This window comes from Xiphias gladius, chromosome 18, assembly GCF_016859285.1.
Source record: "Xiphias gladius isolate SHS-SW01 ecotype Sanya breed wild chromosome 18, ASM1685928v1, whole genome shotgun sequence".
NCBI lineage: Eukaryota > Metazoa > Chordata > Actinopteri > Istiophoriformes > Xiphiidae > Xiphias > Xiphias gladius.
The window spans coordinates 1,139,455-1,160,614 of NC_053417.1; the positions used below are offsets into that span (position 1 = coordinate 1,139,455).

At 39.8% G+C, this 21,160-nt stretch overlaps 1 protein-coding gene across 4 annotated transcripts; it reads right to left on the bottom strand.

Moving 5' to 3' along the window:
- Positions 1–239: 239 nt before the first annotated feature.
- On the bottom strand, positions 240–19,889 carry rcc2 (regulator of chromosome condensation 2). 4 transcript variants are annotated; one of them, XM_040152651.1, is made up of 13 exons: positions 19,786–19,889; positions 18,159–18,373; positions 17,331–17,424; positions 13,434–13,577; positions 13,102–13,233; positions 12,685–12,773; positions 10,389–10,503; positions 9,726–9,892; positions 9,328–9,508; positions 8,981–9,086; positions 8,401–8,473; positions 7,980–8,057; positions 240–1,073 (listed from the first exon to the last, which is right to left on the bottom strand). In XM_040152651.1, the coding sequence occupies exons 1-13, from the start codon at positions 19,787–19,789 to the stop codon at positions 969–971; spliced, it is 1,503 nt and encodes a 500-aa protein (XP_040008585.1). In that variant the 5' UTR covers positions 19,790–19,889; the 3' UTR covers positions 240–968. The 4 variants fall into 4 exon arrangements, with proteins under 4 accessions (XP_040008585.1, XP_040008583.1, XP_040008586.1 ...); XM_040152649.1 differs by lacking the exon at positions 19,786–19,889 and adding an exon at positions 19,657–19,779; XM_040152652.1 differs by lacking the exon at positions 19,786–19,889 and adding an exon at positions 19,516–19,606.
- Positions 19,890–21,160: the final 1,271 nt, after the last annotated feature.

Consider the following 21,160-nt stretch of genomic DNA (forward strand, 5'->3'; position numbering starts at 1 on the left):
TTTGCTGTTTTTAAAACAAGGACATGCCTTCTTTTCCAGCAGAACCTTGATACACTGAACCATTTCCAGACAGTACGTCATTGGTTCTAAAAATTCTGACCTCCTTGTGAAACCACTTTGAGCATTGGAATAGTTAATATTACTCAAATTAGCAAAGACAAGAGATAACAGACACTGGTCTTGGAAGGACTGAGGTGTGCATCCTTGATGCAAACACTTAAGACTGAAGAAGATAATAAAAGGAATGTAACATTGAGTGGAGTGCACTAACTCAGAACATCATGTTCCAAATCCTGATTGTAATCTGTGGCAGCTGCACACACACACCTGCTCATACTGCCATATACTTTAAATCAAACTGATCAGCTGAGCCTCTGAACAACACAAACAAGACTTCCATATCCTGAACATACACATAGAAAAAGGCACAGGTATGGAGTGTTGGTCTTTGAAAACCCCTTAGTAGGAAAAGACTGAGGGTTCTGCTGTAGCACCCGTAAATGTGACAAACAACTCTATCATTTCAAATACTGCAATACAAAGAAAACAACAGAACGAGACATGAAGACATAAATGTTTGGCTGTATTACAAAAATGGAAAAAGGTTTTGAGAAGCACAACTCTGCTAGGTGTGAAGTCCTTGGAGCAAACTGTTGCAGGTTCACTCGAGGTGGGAAGTGAAGGTATCTTGACCGTTTCATTGTGAGAGCTGGATCATCCGAAGGATCTTTCCATCTCTAGTCCCATTTTCTCTGATATCAGTGTCCAAATTGGTTCAGAACCAGTTTGCTGGTAGTTGAAATGTGTGGATATCTTTCGGACTTTTGAGTGCCTCCCCCCCCGAACTCAACCATCCCACTAGCACACTACCATGACCAGTAGTGACTAAACAGGCCAGGTGTTCCTACTGAGCATCGCTGGTCTCTGCTCCAGTGAAAAAGGTTGAGGTATTGCCGTTACAGGTCAAATCAGATTGTTCGGGGGTTGTACTCAGGCAGCTTCTTCAGTTTATCCTGTTCCTGCTGAGTGTCCTGTCTGGCAATAACCAGAGAGTGAGAGTAGCCCATCACCACCTGCAAAAACAACACAACGCTTTTTCACAAACACAACACAAATCTTTTCCAAAGGGCCAGTACATTTTACTGCTTCAAACCTCAACTCTGACACAGCATCTTGAAGTTTCAGATTTTATTCTTTGAGACCTTCTGGACACCAGGTATAATAAAATATACAGAGACCTTTCTGCTGAGTGAAGTCAATGTCTACATGAAAATGAATGTAGAGCAGTCAGACTAGACAACATGTCTACACAGATATTCCTTTTACACCAATATCTTGGCTCATCACTGCTCAAATTTGAAGTTGTGTACTAACTAAACTCAAAGTGAATTTTAGATGTGTGACAGAACATAAAGTTAAAGCAAAGTTATGGGTGGATGTGACCAGTTGTGGATTGTCCTGAGCAGGGCAAACTGCAATATAGTTCACGTTGGAAATATTTCAGTCAGTGTCTTTAAATGAACTTTAGTAATCGTGTTAGTCAGCTTTCTCCAGATTTCTTTGATGTCAAGAAAATGTGAAACCAGATTTCTGTTGTCAGGGTAGATTAGAGTAACCTGATTTCCACAGCAGGATTTCGCCAGTTTCTCTGCCATGTATACTTCCAGCTTTTTACATGCGAGCATGTGCAGGATAAAATTTATAACAAAACAAAAAAAATTATACTGACATTCATGGTGCTTAGAGGATGAATCACAATAACTTAGTGATCCCCTGACTTTTTCTCTAGCACCACCATGATGCTGACATTTTTCATATGGAGTGAAATGTGTCAACAACCATCGGATGAATTACCATGATATTTGGATACATACTTTCCTCTCAGGATGAATTGTAATAACTTTGGTGATCCTGGATTTTCTTCTAGGACCATCATTAGTTCAAAAAATGTAACTTTTCCAATAATCTGGTTTGTAACCAGATAGAGTTAGGTACATAAGTATTAGGACAGTGATACAATTTTTGTAATTTTGCCTCTGTACACCACCACAATGGATTTGAAATGAAGCCAATCAAGATTTAATTGAAGTGTAGACTTTCAGCTTTAATTCAAGGAGTTTAACAAAAACATCATATTAACCCGCATAGGAATTACAGCCATTTTTATACGTAGTCTCTCATTTTCAGAGGGTCCAAAGTAATTGGATAATTGACCGACGACTGGTTTCATGGCCAGGTTTGACCCTTGTTATTTGATGACAAATTAAGAAGATAAAGGTCTGGCATTGATTCCATTTGTTGAATTTGCATTTGGTAGCTGTTCATGGGAACTCTCAATATGCGGTCCAAAGAGGTGTTGATGCGAATGATTTGTTGAACAAACAAACAATCTGGTCAGAGCGATATCAGAAACTTTGGGAGTCGCCAAATCAACAATTTGATACATTATTAAAAAGAACGAATGCACTGGCGAGCTGAGCAACACCAAAAAGCCTGGAAGACCACGGAAGTCAGCTAAAGCGGATAACCGCAGAATTCTTTCCTTGGTGAAGAAAAAACCCCTTTAAAACATATAGCCAGGTCAAGAAAACTCTTGAGGCGGTGGGCGTATCATTGTCAATTTCTACTATCACGAGACGCCTTCAGGAATCTAAATACAGAGGGTTTACCACAAGGTGCAAAACACTGGTTACACTCAAGAACAGAAAGGCCAGATTAGACTTTGCCAGAAAAGTATGGAGAAGAAAATGAACAGTTCATGATTCAAAGCAGAACACATTATCTGTCAAACATGGTGGAGGCAGTGTTATGGCATGGGGATGTATGGCTGCCAATGGATCTGGGTCACTGGTGTTTATTGATGATGCGACTGCTGATAGAATTAGCAGGATGAATTCTTAAGTGGATAGGGCTATAGTATCTGATCAGATTCAGCCAAATGGGTGAGTACTTTAGACAGTTTCTGCCATGGCTTTCCAAGAGTATGGGTCAACCCAATGGGTGTAGTAGTTCAAAAATACGACAAGGTACAAAATCAAATTCACCCCAAGCATCTCCCAGGGTCTTTCTACGATGGTCTGCTGGAGCTTCCCTGCCACCTTGGGGATTTTTTTGTTTGTATCTGACAGTTTTGCATGTAGTTCTTCACCTCTAAACTCATCCTGGACAATATGCCAAGGCCTTTTATAGGTCTTGTACCTACCAAGATGGCTTGATATTGAGTTCTCATGGAACAGCCACAGAAGTTCTCAGAGACCTCCTTCAATGTAGACCCAATAGATTGTTTTATGTGGTAACTGCAAGATTCTGTAGACCTTGTCCTCTAACATGGTAAACTTGACAGTCATTTCAGTTAGCTCCCCACCATCCACTAGAGATTGGTAGATTTTCTCTATTTCCAGTTCTTCTCGTTGGGCTCTCCATATCCCCTCGTCAGATATTGGAATTTCTCAGCGAGGTTGCCCCTTAACTGACAGCAGGGTGGCAAATGCTGATGTCTTTCTAAGAGCAGCATTACTAGGGACTCTGGATAAAGCATCTGGCACTGTATTATACATCCCCCACTGGTACTCCACCGAAAAGGTCAACTCTTGCAGATGAAGGACCCAGTTGGTGAGGCGTGCAGTCGGCTGCTGAGTTTTAAACACCCAGACCAAGGAGGAGTGATCTGTCACCATTGTGAAGTGTCTAACTTCCTGGTAGTACCTGCACTTTGCCAACGCCCACACTACAGCCAAACACTCTTTTTCAGTGGCAAAGTAATTCTTTCCTGCCTTATTTAGGCTTCTGCTGGCATCAGTATACAACACAAATGGCAAGTCAAAGTTGAGCTCAACAAAGATGGGTGAAGATTACAGATGGCTTATAGGTCTCAAAGGAATGTGGATACTCAGGGGTCAACCAGAATTTGGCTACTTTATGTTTCAGCACATTTAGCGGTTCAGCAATGTGAGAAAGGTTTTGCAAAAATTTGTGGTACCAGACAGAAACATCTGGACTGCCTTACGGTTAGACGGCACTGGGAAGTTCTACACAGCCTGTGTCTTCTATGGACCCACTTGGATTCATGCTGCTGAGACAGTGTGGCCCAAGAACCACAGAGATGTTTGGAAGAATTTGTTCTTTATCATGGTGATGTTAAGGTTGGCTTGCCTTAACTTATCAAAAAGAGTCTAGATGTCCAAGAAATATTCCTCCCATGAAGTTCAGTAGATGATGTTGTCATCCAAATAGACAAAACTAATGTGCCCTTTAGTGCTCCCAAAGTCATATCCATCAGCATCTGGAAGGTAGCTTAAGTCCAAAGGGCATGACTTTAAATTGGAAGAGCCCCAGGTCACAGATTGAAAGCTGTCCTGATCCATCTGACATTGCCAATAACCACTATTCAAATCAATGCAGGAGAAGATCACAATCCAGCTAGGGAGTCAAGAATTTCTTGAATGGTTGGTAGTGGATAGGCTTCAGTGTAGGTTACTGCATTAGGTTTTATGTAATTAATAGAAAACCTGAGGACCTCAATCTGAGGATGAGAGTTCGATGACATCCATCTTCAGCATTTCCTTCAATAAGCTCCTTCATTATCTTTATTGGTACATCATGGGTGACGAAGATTTTATGGGTGAGCACCTCTGTAGCACTTAGTAGTGCATATATCCCCGTTCTCTTGTAGCTGAAGAAAGAGTTCACTCTTCCCAGCTGCATCCATTTGTGATCCCTTGTGATGCTGGCATGGGAAGATTTGAATGATCATCTGGGGTAGATTGCAGAAAAGATGCAGAGTTGTCTCTTCCAGCCCCAATCACCAGTACTGCCCGTGTCCCTCTTAAAATCATACTTACTCGCCTTATATGAGTTAAACCAGTACTGGTTATTTCCCATATACATCTGCAGGCCTATGACACACATGAAATCAAGACCCAAGACAACGGGGCAAGCAAGGTTTTCGACAACAAGACCACCACAGGTAAGGTGCATGTATCACTCTGTAATGTTAGTACCATCCTCTGCCATCCCAGAAGCCACCTTCCTCCCCCGTCTACCAAGCTGAAAGGATGTCCTGACCAAGGGTTCAGAACTGCACCTTTTTGCTTGACAGCTTATCACAACTCTTCATTCAGAAGTGTATGATGAGCCAGTATCTACCACGGCCCTCCCTTTCTCCTGACCAATGGTCAAAGTTACAGTAGAAAGTTGATGTGTTAGAAACCCGGTGAGTGAGATAGGGAAAGCAGTTGCTTTTGGCTGTACATATGTCAATATACACCTCTGGAAAAAATTAAGAGACCATTGCAAAATTATCAGTTTCTCTGATTTTACTATTTATAGGTATGTGTTTGAGTAAAATGAAAATTTTTGTTTATTCTATAAACTACTGACAACATTTCTTCCAAATAAAAATATAGTTATTTGCAGAAAATGACAAATGGTCAAAATAACAAAAAAAAGATGCAGTGTTTTCAGACCTCAAATAATGCAAACAAAACAAGTTCATAATCATTTTTAAACAACACAATACTAATGTTTTAAATAACGAAGAGTTCAGAAACCAATATTTGGTGGAATAACCCTGATTTTCAATCACAGCTTTTATGCGTCTTGGCATGCTCTCCACCAGTCTTTCACATTGCTGTTGGGTGACTTTATGCAAGTCCTGGCGCAAAAATTCAAGCAGCTCAGCTTTGTTTAATGGCTTGTGACCATCCATCTTCCTCTTGATCATATTCCAAAGGTTTTCAATGGGTTTCAGGTCTTGAGATTGGGCTGGACATGACAGGGTCTCCATCTGGTGGTCCTTCATCCACACCTTGATTGACCTAGCTGTGTGACATGGAGCATTTTCCTGTTGGAAAATCCAATCCTCAGAGTTGGGGAACATTGTCAGAGCAGAAGCAAGCAAGTTTTCTTCCAGGTTAACCTTGTACGTAGCTAGATTCATGAGTCCTTCGCAAAGACGCATCTGCCCGATTCCAGCCTTGCTGAAAAGCACCCTCAGATCATCACCGATCCTCCACCAAATTTCACAGTGGGTGCGAGACACTGTGGCTTGTAGGCCTCTCCAGGTGTCCATCTAACCATTAGATGACCAGGTGTTGGGCAAAGCTGAAAATTGGACTCATCAGAGAAGATGACCTTACTCCAGTCCTCTACGGTCCAATCCTCATGGTCTTTTGCAAACCTCAGCCTGGCTCTTCTTTGCTTCTCATGATAAGGGGCTTTTTTCTAGTTTTACACGACTTGAGCCCTGCCCCTAGGAGCGTGTGTCGAACCGTTGTTGCCGTGCACTTCACCCCAGCTGCCATTTGCCATTCTTTTGTAGGTCACTTGATGTCATCCTATGGTTGCTGAGTGAAATTCGAATGAGTTGATGGTCTTCCCGGTCAGTGGAGAGTCATTTTCACCCTCTGCCGGTTTGTATCTTTGTTGTCCCCAATGTCTGCTTCTTGACCTTGTCCTTAAGAACCGCCGTCTTAGAGATTTTAAGGATGGAAGCAACCTGACACTCACTGTATCCCTCTGCCAGTAAAGCCAGAATTGAACCCTGCTTTTCCTCAATCAAAACTTTTCTTTTGGCATGGTCAATAGTTATTTTTTTATTTCAATTACTTTTGAGGTACTACTAGCACTGTTTTTGCCATCCAGCTGGTCCTATTACAAGAGGATAGTGATGACCACAGCAGTGGTTTTTATACTTTCCTCGTTAAATAAGATTTGGTTCAGGTGATCACCTAATCAGTACCTCATTAAGTAGAATGAGGTGTGCTTGTGTTGGAATTCAACAGGCACTGGAATGGAATGGCTGTCATACATGTAGAGATGCTGATTTCAGAAATATTTGCAGTGGTCTCTTAATTTTTTCTAGAGCTGTATATATTGCAGTACTATTTCCCATAGAGGAACCTGAGGAAGATTGATATTGTTGCTGGTGGTGTTGAGCAGACTTTGGATTCTTGCCCTTTATCCGATAAATCTTCCCCTTAGGTTCAAGGGGTCAACTTGTGAAAACATCAGCTCCGGCAGACTTCCAGGTTTCATAGTGGGTTGAAAGTGCAGGTGTGCTTTTGCCACGGGAGGCAGCTCACGTGAGTTGGCCAAGTGGGCAGTCTGTACAAGCAGTTATTTCTTCTTGTAGCTGGCTGATTGTGGCAACAATGGGGGACATAACCCCATGTATGTCTTGAAGGACCACTGAATGATGCTGTTGTGGCCTGGCAAAGCATCTCAAGAGAGGAAACTCAGCATTTGGTGATGTCCATGGGTTCCAGACTTGAGGCAGTCATTGACTGCAAAGGATTTTCATCAAAGTAATAAAAATAATCCTTATATTTATAATTATGTTGGTGGTCCAATACTTTTTAGCCTCTTAAATGAGAGACTATGTATAAAAATTGCTGTAATTCCTAAATGGTTAATGCAATATTTTTATTAAAACCCTTGAATTAAAGCTCAAAGTCTATATTTCCATCACATCTTGATGGCTTTGTTTCAAATCCATTGTGGTTGTGTACAGAGGCAAAATTATGAAAATTGTGTCACTGTCCACATACTTGTGTACCTAACTGTACCTGCAAAACTAATGACATTCCCAAAAGTCTTGGCTATACATTGTGTTTAGTGCTAAATAACAAATGTTAGCATGCTAACATGATAATCTAAGATGCTCCCTAACATCAACATGTTAGCATTGTCATTGTGGGCATGTCAGCATGCTGATGTTAGCATTTAGCACCAAGTGCCACTGTATCTAATTACAGCCTCACAGAGCCTCTAGCATGGCTGTAGACTCTTCTGGTCTGGTTTACATTTATGTACTCAGATGAGCTTTCTTAAAAAGCTCAATTTCCAGCCCATGATATGGAGAGAAACTAAATTTTCAAATTTAGATATCTCAATGTGGACATTCTCTAAGTGATGTATGATGTATTACTCATTTCCCCCATTAGGAGCTGATTAGAACTTCTTATTATATTGTCATTTACCTGCTCAATGTAGATGCCATCCAAGGTCTTGACCTCCTGGGCAGTAGTGGAGGATTTAGGTTTGTTGTCTCCATATCCCTGAAGGACAAATGACAAGATACAATGAGTGCTGTGCTCCTGAATATCACAACAGCCAATACTCCCATCAATATTCAGTATCTACAAACAGTATTCTACCATAACATACCATTTTGAACATTGTCACTAGCCAAACTTATTTTCTTGTCAAGCTCAAAAAGCTCCTAAAACAGAAGCGAGACCAAGGGACAAAAAAAGTTTTCACTGAATGATCATGTGTGGAAGTTCATCATGTGTCAGGTTCCCATTAATGACACAACTGTCTTATTCCATTGTACAGTACATATGGGCTGAAGACAATGCCACATGTCATGACCATCACATCTGAGGCCTTAGGTCTTACCAGCTCTCCAAATGTGGGTGAGGGGCCCCAGCTGATCGTACTCTCATCTGCAGCAATAATAATGCTGCTCTTCCTATTAAATACAAACACACAGTCAGACTCCACACAGAGAAAAACTACTGCACATTCAGTGTACAGCTAGGGTAGTAGTCACTGGCCAGCCCCATAAGTACTTGCTAACGCTTTACTTTGAACATGACATACTTATATTACATGACATACTGTGCTAATCAGGACACAATCACATTGTGCATATACTGTATAACAAAATCTCCCAGTACCTGCAGGGCATGCCTGTCTAAAAAAAACCTTGCTTTGTTGGTGAATCCTCGTGTGTTTCAAACGTAAGACCTCATTATGCTTCAAAAAACTGCTTATTGGACTGTCTAAAATTGTCTGAAATCCCCCTGACTTTGTGTACTACTATTACTTTGTTTCAAGCATATTTGAGTATACTCAGGATGAGAGATTTGAACTTTGGTAAACTGTTCCTTTAGGGCAAGACAATTAAATGTCAACACAAATGAAAAAACACTCTCTGTCACGGAGTAAGCAAAGAACGAATAATGTAAGCACTCACCCGCATGCAAGACTGCGGATCTTCCAGCCACACAGATCCTGCACAGCTTTGGGGTACATGGTTGACTCTCTAGAAGTGTTTGTCACCCCCCAGAAAAACAGCCCCCCTGCAAATACATCACTGATCAGAGACCTAGAATTACAGCAGCACACAAACAGCATCATTATATTATTTTAACTTGACTTCAAATTTGGTATTCAGTAATAATAGCCTTTGCCTGAAAATCAGCAGAAGTTAAAGAATCTGTAAATATTAAAATTTTAAACGTTTGACAACACTCAAAAATGCCTTTTTGAGTGATAAAGAGTCCATAATTATTGTTGCACCATGATGTGTTCTCTTTTTACCCATCTCACTGACAGCAAACGAACACTGGTAGCCTGTATAGATCTGACTGGCACCACGTCCAGGAAAGTCAAATAATTTGACCAGTCGGGGAACCATCTCGTCCTTCTGCTCTGTGTGGCCCAGACGCCCGTAACCACCAAAACCCCAGCTGAACACTCGCTTCTGAGAGTCCAGCACCAACTACACACACACACACACACACAAACACACACACACACACACACACACACACACACACACACACACACACACACACACACACACAGTTTTATTGCTCAATGTAAAAGATAATGGCATTAGTTTGTAAGCTTCGTTAGAACGATCACTGGTTCTGTATGGACAAACTACTGTTTAATTTGATTTAGTTGTAATGAGACTAATGAGTGTATTTTCTCACTGTGTGGTTACCCCCGCAGGCAACATCTCGGACCACCACATTAGGCACGGGCATGATCTGGCCATCCTTGGACTTCTCAATGAAGATGGCAACACGGCGAGGAATGAGCTCACAGTCAAACTCAATGCGTTGGGCACGAGCTATGAACTTCCCATCACTGTTGTGACCTGCAACAAGACAGATGAGGTGTCAATAATATACAAGTATTTCAAAGACGTAATACAGAATAACCCAACCAGTACTATATTTCTGAGGTCAATACCAATGCCAGTGTTCACAGTTTAACAATTCTGGTATATTAGCTGATACTTCTAACATTTAACACTTAAACATTGAAAATAAACTGTGAAAATAAACCTGACAGTGCTCTCTGGTGGAGACACTCCAAATGACCTCACAAATATCTACGATATTTCTCTAATGACATTTCATGTCAGCTGACATATGCAGGTGCTGATACCAATATATCTATGATAAGCTCTCTTTGCAAAACTGGTGTCAACTTCCAACATTAGCCTCTATTAGCTATAATAAGCAATAATGCTGACATATCAGCACCAACATTCTCCCTTTTGTCTAATTGATCGCTTAGTTACTCAAACACACTTAGCAACACACAAAGCAAAGACAAAAAACAAATATGTTTGTATGTTGTGAGCATACCCAGCTGTCCATACTCCGGGCAGCCAAAGGAGTACAGGTTTCCTTTGCAGTCCACCACCATGCTGAATTCAGCTCCACAAGCCACCTTCACCAGGGGCTGGCCATTGTAGGAAATCTAGAGGGAGTGAGAGAAGGTTCACAATACAGAAGGTACACTAACATGCTTAGCATGAAGCCTCTGAAAAGTCACAAAGTTATTTTTAAACTAAAACATTAGTCCTGACATCCCCCTGATCTATATCTCTAGTGGAAGACAGAACTTCAATAGTAATGACTATCCCCGCAACTCGCTATTGCTGTGGTTGTGGTATGTAACTCAGCTGGTCTGTATCATTATAGGTAATGTTAAAATAACTAGTCTAGGCGAGTAAGTTGTCGACACTCTTAGAAGTGGCTTCTGCTGTGGCTCTGATTGTAACAGGCTGAAGCCTGGCATGGATGTAGCTTTTGGTGTTGTTACTGTTGTGATTATGACTATGGTTGTAAGTATGCTCATGGCTGTGGTTGCTTTCGTAGGGGCTGTGACACATTGGTTTTTCATGGGTGTAACACTAACTACACACAGGGTCTGTGAATTGACATGCCTGTGTTGGCTGATCTTTGTTAATGTTCCTGACCTCCTGTGGTGTACGATAACAAATCTGTCGTATCTGATACAAGCACCGTAGATTCAAATCCTGGTACAAGTTTCTATGCTATCTTGACTAGTGATACCATCTTAGGTACTGTAAGGAGTAGCGACAGCTAAAGGCATAGCCGTAGCTACTGAGTAGTGACAGTTAAAGGCATAGCCTTAGCTACTGCCATAGTCATAGCTACAGAAAAACAGCCACAACAAAGGTAGTGCACACTCACACTGTGTTCACAGCCAATGGCTGTCGCTATCGTGTTATAGAACCTCTGGAAATACAGATCCCAGGGAATGCAAAAAGTATTGAAAGAGAGGGGCAAAACATATTGGAAGTGAAAGAAAAAGTAATTCAGAAAAAAATTCTGTGACCTTTTGGGTCTCTGCAGATTAGAGCTAAACACACTACTTAAACAAATTCAGAAAATTAAATAAACTTGCATTCAAGTATAAGTCTGAGTTTAAATTGAGCTCTACTACAGCATCAGAAAAAGGCTTTGTTTATGTAACATTAACTTGATGCTGCCATTGAAGTTCTTACACCGTGGATGACCGTATATTCCATGGCTCGGTCCCAGGCTCAGACAGTTACTTTTCAAACTCAACATTTCATCCCCCATACATTCTGCATTCATCTGAATATTGTGGCCCTTGGCATATTTAACTCTTTCTTTTGATATTATCTGGACAGATTTCTGACCTTTACACCACCACACTGTAAACTGAAATAACCGGAGTGGGAATCATTGGCAATCTCATGATTCGATTCTGAATCGATTTTCAATCCAATAAAAAGAAAGGGAGGCACTGTATTTTGTCTTTTACTCCAGTAAATTGTGTGCCAAGGACGTCCTTTGTCAAAAAGCATAACTGACAGTTAACGTAACTGGTCTAATGAGCATCATTGTCTAACAGAAAAAAGCTGAAAACGGTGTGTGAGAGTATGCAGCTTTTTTTTTTAAGTTATCTTTTGAAAGTTATTCATTTAAATTAACTACATTAACTTGGAAGCATCTCACAGTCTTCCTCCTGTATGAAAATAATGAAAACAAAGTGTAATTTAATAGCTGTGTTGCAGTGATTTGTTGTTGTTCTGTCTCTAGTGGAGAACAGCCTCTCTGCTGTTTTGTTACCATTGTGTGTCCAGTGGAAAGAAACCTCTCTGATGCAGTGTTAGTACTGGAGATGACCATCGACTGTGGATCAAGTTATTTTCTTCACCCCACCAGAGTTGACTGAAGTTTTGTAAATTACTCTAGTGTGTGTTGGTCAGTTGTAAGTGCTGGAGTTACATAGATAAGTCTGTAGGTTATGGCGTATGAATTACTAACAAAATGCTTCGCCTTTGTCTTGCAAAAGCTAAAACTTGCCCACACCCTGGCTTTTTTGTAGATGCAAGATTACTCTAGTATGTGCCAGCTTTACACCGTCCAGTACACAGTATGTCCATGTGGTAAAGCTCCATCTTTTTTGTTCTGTCAACAAATGACATTATTTATTATTATCACAAAAATCGATTTTTGGCATTTGTTAATCGATTCAGAAGATGATTTGAATTTTTCGCCCACCCATATGAAATAAGCAGCAGAAATATGGATCATGTGTTAGAGTATATACTTGTATGAGCTTATCAGTTCCCTGGCTCTAACTGTGTCAGTGATTGCTTACTGGCGCTGGGCTGAGGACTGCATCAGTCTGGTTGCCTTGGCCAAGCTGGCCCAGCTTGTTCTCACCAAAAGAGTAAGCGGTGCCATCCTCTGAGGAGAAAGAATGACATCAGCAAACACAGCAGCATTTACCAACCATCACGTTCTGTTCACTGTTGTTAACAATGGATTTCAAAAGACAGAGCCTGGAAAACTGGATTCAATTATTTTAGAAAACTCCCACTGATGACCAATAGAGTCAAATTAACTTTGTGTTGAATTATTAGGACCAAAAAAAATGCTAGTTTTCATTCCAACCGATGACTGCAATGGATCAACACCAACTAAACTAAATGACTGAAATCAGCTGCTTTAGTGTTTGGCTGGAATGAAAATACAGATGTCTCTGATGATAAGCCCACACTGTGGCTCAGTCTACCTGTGAGTGCCAGGGTGTGATTGCGTCCACAGGCTGCAGCAACAATCACGTGATCTGCCAGGGCCTCGATTAACTTGGGAGCTTCCAGGCGCTTGGTGTCGCCGTGACCCAGCTGACCTTTGTCATTACGACCTGAGAAAGCCAGAAACCAAGCTCAGTGATGGATAACTCCTTCCGCTCTGGACTCAAACCTGCATACAAATCCACTTACTTACAGTCAGTAATCAGAGCTGTATTAACTGGGTATAAAACCATAACTTTTGGGGGTGTGGCTTATACAATATTTTTTAATCTGGAAAATCATTTGCAACTGAATGCAGCATGTTACTTACCCCAGCTCCACAGCTTGCCCTCAGTGGTCATAAGGAGACTGTGTGCAGCACAGGGACCTGCCACCACACAACTAACCTGGACATCATTCAGACAGCCGTAGCGGTGAGGACCCCACAGATTCTGGCCCAGGTTGCGGAAAGCAGCTGGAAACACAGAGGCAACATATCATAACTTGATGATATCCATTTTAAACACAGACTCTGTAATCAATCTGTCATCACCTACCTATTTTGATCCCTGACCACTGTATAGGAAGAGGGAGAATAACATGAACACCTTACGCTAAAATGCATCCTCATTAAAAACAAACCACAGCCTCCTTATTACCACTAAGGTATTTTTGACAATATGATCCAAAGAGCTACAATATAAATATGAGTACAATATTATTGTAATAATGTAATTTCGGCTGGTGTGGTCAGATGTATGAAACGCAAAATAACTGTCTGATCAGAGTCACAGATACTTCCATCAGTCAGCTGATGACTTAATATAACTTTAGTTCAGTGCAGTGCCAAACATGTACAGCTGGTGAGTATCAAACTAACTCAAGCCTACTGTTTTACCAGCAGCATCCAATCTTGACCAGACCCCGTCAGACTGCATTGTTACCCTCCTGTTGCTCAAGAGGTAGAGTGGGTTACCCACTAACCGGAAGGTTGGTGGTTCAAACCCTGGTTCCTCCAGTCTGCATGTTGAAGTGTCCTTTGGCAAGATGCTGAAACCCAAAATGCCCCCGATGTATCCTCGGTGTGTGAATGTGCGTGTGTGTGTAGGAAGCGCTTTATGAATGTGCATGTGAATGTGGCAGTAGGGTAAAGGCAATAAGACTAGAAAAGCGCTAGCTAAATGCAGTCCATTTACCATTCCATTACCTCTATCTTTCAAAGTTTATACAAATTCAGTATTTTTTTCAATGTTAAGGTGTGACTAATAAATTACCACAATCTGTAATGAAATAACTGATCAATCACTGTCACCTAATCTGAATAAGTTCATGACACAACTTGTCTACTAGATGACAGAATGAGTTGGGTTCTGCACTTTTTCTCCGAAAGTTAATTAATGTTAGCAAACCACTTCCACACTACTAAAGTTGTTCCATTTTTGAAAATGACTCCACAGCACAGCCAGCTGCCAATTATAATGAACAATATGATGTGCAGCATTCGCACTGGTAAAACAACATCATCATCCAGCTCCACACAGGAATGCATCAATAGATTTTAGAATTGTCTCCGACTTTAACAAAAGGGAAATACATAATGAAACACATATTGGTCATATGATGATCTAGCTTTTTTTTGGTCCAAGTAGAAATAAATACTACAATTTGACAGTCTATGAGTACACATAAACTAGTGCTTACCAACTCCTAAACCCATACATTATTCAAGTACCGTGTCACTTCTGTAGCTAGTTGAATTTGCTTTGAGTATTAATCGCTTCAGGCTAACAGTAAACACTTTCACCTGTGTGTACTGCCAGTAAGGTTGGGGACTGAATCTTAATACATTTTGGTACAGACTGAAATGTGTAATGTCTCTGCCATCAAATGTCTAGTTGGATTCACATTCTTGTTTACTCATTCTTTGAGCTGATATTTACTGACTTAATCATTATTTTTGAATTGTTTTATTTAAAAGGATATGTATGATGATATTGTCTTTTCAACAAACCTCATGAAAAGACTAAAATTAGCAATTAATTGATCCAACTAACAAGATATTTGTGTGTTTATCTAACACCTGATATATCTAAAAACAGCAAAACTACAGTGACCAGCTGATTCAGAAAACTACTGAAAATTTTACTGAAAAGGCAGGGCAGAGAAGTCAGAAGTTATGGAGAGATGGACTAACGCATTGTTGATTTGGATGTGCACATGCTGATAATAAGAAAATTGAGTAGCACCAGCCTTATGCTTTAAACTAGAATTACCGCCCTGCAGTGGTATGTCTCTGCCAGACAGTCAAGTTGTATTTTACATCCATGTCTGTTCAGACTCATAATATTTGTAGTGATGACTTTGAAAGAATTTAATAAAAGGTCTTAACTGAATTTTTTGGCAAAATGGGAGTTATCACTATACTGACATATGATTCCAGTGAATAATTTCGAGTGAGAAACATGCCGTCTTCACTTACAGACTATATTTCACAAACATCTTCAACACTGCAGCACAGAAGAGCTCTACAATCACCAAAATGTCAAGGTGGGCACCCAAGATTACTGTCACCAATTTAGTATCCGGCCACATGTGAAATATGGTCACAATCTCCGGTTTCTGTTCCTGAGTTATGCCATTGAATAATGGCCAGAAAAGTGTGATCTCTTCAACATTTTATCCTGTTAGACATGTGTGTGATATTTTGTCATAATTAGTGTATGACTTCTTGAATTATGTTTTGTGAGGTCACAGTGGCCTTTGACCACCAATTTCTAATCACTTCATCCTTGAGTCTAAGTGAACATTTGTGCCAAATTTGACAAAATTCGTTGAAAGTGTTCCTGAGATATCGCAGTCACGAGAATGGGATGGGCGGACAGCAAACCCAGAAACCTAATGCCTCTGGCCATAGCTGTTGCCAGTTGGGAGGCATAATTAAAAGGGTTTTATAGAAAACCATGTTTATATTTCTCAAAGGTATTTGAAAAAGACGTGCTGTCTCAATTCAATTTTGATGGAGGCAGATCAATTAAAGACAAACTGCTGCCACACTTCAACAAGAAGTGCTAAAAATACACGACTAAACCTTTATATATGTAAGTAAAAAACAAAAGAATTATGTGAATGTGTGTTTGGTGCTCTGGGAGGCACAGCATCTCGCCCATCTAGAGATGTGCTTTGTCTAAGGCAGCTGCTCCGGCTGACACCCCAACCCCCATTCAGTCTCAACAAAGCTGATTTATCAGTGTGTACCAGAGTAGTGAGACAAGGATGGAACAAGGCAATGCACAGCCTGATCCAGGCATCAGTGGGCCTGCTGCAGGGGGGCAGCACAGAACATGCATACATATGAATAGACATTACTGTCACAATCAATTAATGGGATCTCACTGGTTTTCACACATATGTTGCCTTTGCGTCCCAAACAAAGATACACATGTATACCTAACATGTCGACATTCTTAGTCATTTCATTCTCTACTGCAGACACACCGGAAAACCTCATCAATCCTTTATTGATTCTGTCTAGCTATACAATTTCCTTCATCTCATCATTACACCAGAGTTAGTGGTCAGGAAAACACACAGGTAGAGAGCAGAGAATCCATACATCAAATCCAAACATCAATTTTGTTTTATTTACATGCTGGAACTATTTATCCATCTGCCCAGTATCTCTGTGCACCATCTAGAGCTAGAGTGCAGCTTGCAAGATACCATCAATGGGCACAAGTTTTTGTTTTGGTCTGGACAATGATTCCACACCTGACAACCTCACTGTGACAACAAGGCTCTAGGAAGCTGTATACAGTCACCGACTGTTGTTCCTCAAGAAATATTTGCAGCATGCAACTCCCCTTAAAAGTTGTTGACACATAAGTTGATCTGTTCAAAGATGAGAGCTGCACTCACTTTAGTTAGGTTTCAAAATTTTATCACGAAAATAGGCTCATTTTTCCCCACTGAATAGGCTAAACATGACTATAGCATCCCAGTGCTTGCAAACTTATTCACTTGCCTGTAGAAATGATAGTGACAAATAAATGCAAATAACATATATGATAACTATTAATCATTGTTACTGTCAAAGTTTATACAGCAATGAAGTTAGATAATCAGAGTAAAAAATTGGCATGCATCAGCATACAAAAAGGCGAAGCTATTAGCCACAGTCATCTGACCTACTCTAAAACCGACCCAGCTATTTGATATAAAAATATTCTACCTTGTTGTTTGGGCACCTCCTTTCTTCCAATCAAATCCCAGTTGGTTGCTCCAAAGATGAGCAGTTGTCCTCTTACCTTTGGACACTCAAGTTTCTGTTGAAAGGGAACAGTGAGGTCGATAACATGAAAAAAGCTCATATGTTGTAGCTTAAACTCAAAAGGGGAATTATTTCCACAACTGGAGCTCGATCACAGCCTCTATGATTTGATTAAAAGGAGGATTCTGACACTTGAGAAATAACACTTTTGTCATCTTGATTGCCAAGTTTGAAGACATGTCCATTGTTCTGTTTTTTCCCCAAACTTTTAAGCAATTCTTGATGAACAAGGATTTTTAATCAGTATATAGCAAGTTACTATCCTTCTGCAATCATATACAAAGAATCCATCCCTGTGGACATAAGTAAGCTTCTGGAAGACACTAAGTGAATACTGCAAACCACGCTGCAACCCTTCCTGTAGAGAATATTCCTTTTCATCAGAAAACAGATAAAAGATGTTGAAGAAAAACAATACTAAAACAAAAATGTGTGTGCAGACAGAGAAGAAATGGCTGACTCGCTGGCTGGAAATAATTGTTATGAGATACTGATTCAATATCCTGACTTCTTATTCATTCAGAATCATGTGATACTTAATTTAATGTTTCTCATTTCTTTTTTCTCCTATCACTATATTTTCCTAGCAGGAATGGCCGTACACCAATAAGAAGTCAACAATTAAGACAAAAAGGTATAAATTAAACAAATGTTTTAAATTACAAACACATAATGCTGACAGTTTCCTTAAAATAGCCAGTTAGTTTTCAGACAGTGCACAAAACTCACTATTTTCTCTTTGACATCATCTGCCACAGTGACAGGCTGGAGACCAGACTTGGCAGCAGGTTTGCCCGGTTTCTTGTTGTTCTCCTGCTCGAAGTCAAACTCATCGTCGCTACTAAAGTCCCTCTCTTTCCTTTTTCCACTGGCCCTCTTCTTTTTCATCCCACCATTCCCTGAGATGTCTGTCACCTTCTTACGTGGCATTTTTCGATCAGAAGCTGTTTTTGTAAGAAAGAGGCAGTGATCAGTTTATACAGTGTAACAGAAATGTGTAATTCAGACTGCAACTGTACTTGAACTTAAATCTTCAAAGAAACAATAACATTGTTGTGATCTAGGGGGATATTGGGCCATAGCACAGAAGAGTAATAAGAACTGGGCAAATTGGAGATATTGTATATAACATAAAAACATAATTCGAGAATATTTTAAGTTAAGTAGAATTTCATGTATACAAACATGAATTAGAAAATCAATATTTGAAGAACAGCACAGCACAGCGAGATTATGAAAGAAAAAAAAAAGAAATAAATGCCTCAATGAAAAAGCTCCACATGAATAGAAATAGCTTTGTGATCCACGTTACACATCAAATAATATGGACACCAACCATTACAAATCATGAGCAGGTTGTGGAAGAATTGACATTATTAAAGCAAGAAATTTCACACTTCTGTTCCTGATACATTAACTTCAACATGTGATCAATTCTGTTGAGTTTACTGCCTTTAAACACACACATACACACACACACACACACACACACACACACACACACACACACAGACAGACAGACAGACAGACAGACACACACACACATTTATACTTACAGCAACCAACTACAGTTCTGCATGTGTCTTTAAGAAGTAAGTTTAAATACATAGCCATGGTTACCTCTATTGTCAAGTACCAGCCATTAAAGTGGAAAATTTGGCCACTTTTCTCAAATTACCTTCTTGAATGTTTGTTTAATCATAGCCAGTGAAAATTAGAGCCAGAGACTAAAAACCAACAACAAACTAAGACACGTACGGGAGACCGTCTAGTAGCTTAGCTGCTAGCCTCATTAGCCTAACGAGCTAACCACTGTCGCTCTTTGTTCACATAATGCTCGGGTAGTAAGCTAGCTGGCGTGCTAACGCACAACATGTAAAGTTAACGTTACGTAGTTAAACAGCCGCTATACAAACGTGCTATGTAAAGTTTGTATGTTCTTTAAAAGGAGCAACTTTCCTTGATCGCAGACTGAAATAACCTTGAGTAAAATTTAAAAAATAGCGGACTGATAGGGTTCATTGTGCTAACATTACCTCGCTACTGTAAGCTAACAGGCATTCTAAATAAAGACATAGACACTAACGTTACATGAAACGATGCTACATCACAAAGTTTTTCAGTATTTTCTTGATTGGACGCGATTTAGTTTAACGTTCGTACAACCTCTATGATTTTGAAAAAAATGGTGTTTGTTATTTCATAAAGGTAAGAATAAATCATGTACCGGTGATTTCCTGATTCAGCAGCTCTGTGTCCGTCTCCGGTTTGATTGATTTGAACAAAAGAAGCTGCAGTCTGCTTTCACACCACGTGGTTTGCTTTTTACTATTCATACAGGGAACCAAGCACTCACCCATACATACAGCAGGACGAAGGAAAACTCGGGGCTATGAGGCAGGAACAGAGATTCAATAACATTTAACCCCAAATAACTTGACACTGGGACTGAAGACAAACTTAAACTAAAGTGGCAATGACAAGCGTCAATTACAAGTTGTGCTGGCACTGAAGAAAGGTTCTATTGAGAAATAAAACACTGGAATACAAAATAACCAAAACTTTGAACGAAACATGATTGTAACAACAAATACTGTAGTGCAGTTTTTGGCCACGTACTTATTCCCCGTTATAGTTACCATCAAAACTAGGCTTCTCACGGTCTTATTATTTTATATTATTATTATTATTGTTTTGGTTTTTGTTGTTGTACATGATTAATGTTTGTAGTGTCGTCTTCTGTTTTTTACGATGTTAATTAATTAATTATGCAGACATATTTAATCATCATGCAGATTGTATCCAAATTATGCTTCGAGTTCCCCTCTTCCCTTCATGCCAAAAGACGGAGGGCTACAATAAATAAAAAACAAAAATCGACTGATAGGAATTTAGAGTAAAACCACTGTATTTTTTAAAATTTCTTCATTAGAAATTTAAGTTGCCAAAATACATAGTAAATATCGTAGCCTACTTTTTACGCCACTACATTTATCTAGCAGCTATAGTTACTGGTTACTTTTCAAATTTTACGTAAAAAAACATAAGATAAACCTGTAAAACACAATGCATTACTAATGATTGAACCAGTGGTTCCTCATATTTTTTTTCTGGTGATCTTTTCCCTCTAGATTTCTCAGATATACAGTAACTGTTTCAGGGTCAAAGAGGTAAAATTATCCCATATTTCACAAAAGATAAGAGAAGAGTCTTTCTTACCTCCTAGATGTTGGAGTTTTTTGTTTGTTTTTTAACATTTTTTTGCATTTTATTCAATCTGACCTCTGTCTCCAAACAAGTAAATAAGTAAAAGGCTAACCCAGTTAATGCAAATAATGCTTATCACTGAATTGTCAAAGCATACAATACCTACCCTGCCATTATGCAATGCCATGATGCTTAATTCCACAAATGCTTTGTCGGACATTATGGACCATACTGATCTAACCACAACTAAACAGTCATAAAGACTACTGCATGACTAAGGCACCCTGCAGAAGCATTGAAAATATGAGGATGATGAAGAGAATCCGCCAAAGGGCCGAGTGCAAATGCAAGTCCAGCCTACAAACTGACTTTGACATCTACAAAAATGCACTTTCAGATTATAACCATGAAATGAAATCCTCCAAACAGTCATACATTTCTCAGCTAATTGCAAATAACCGAAATAATAATAAGGCTTAATTTGCTTACCATTGACAAACCGATTAATTCTAAAAAAATGTGTT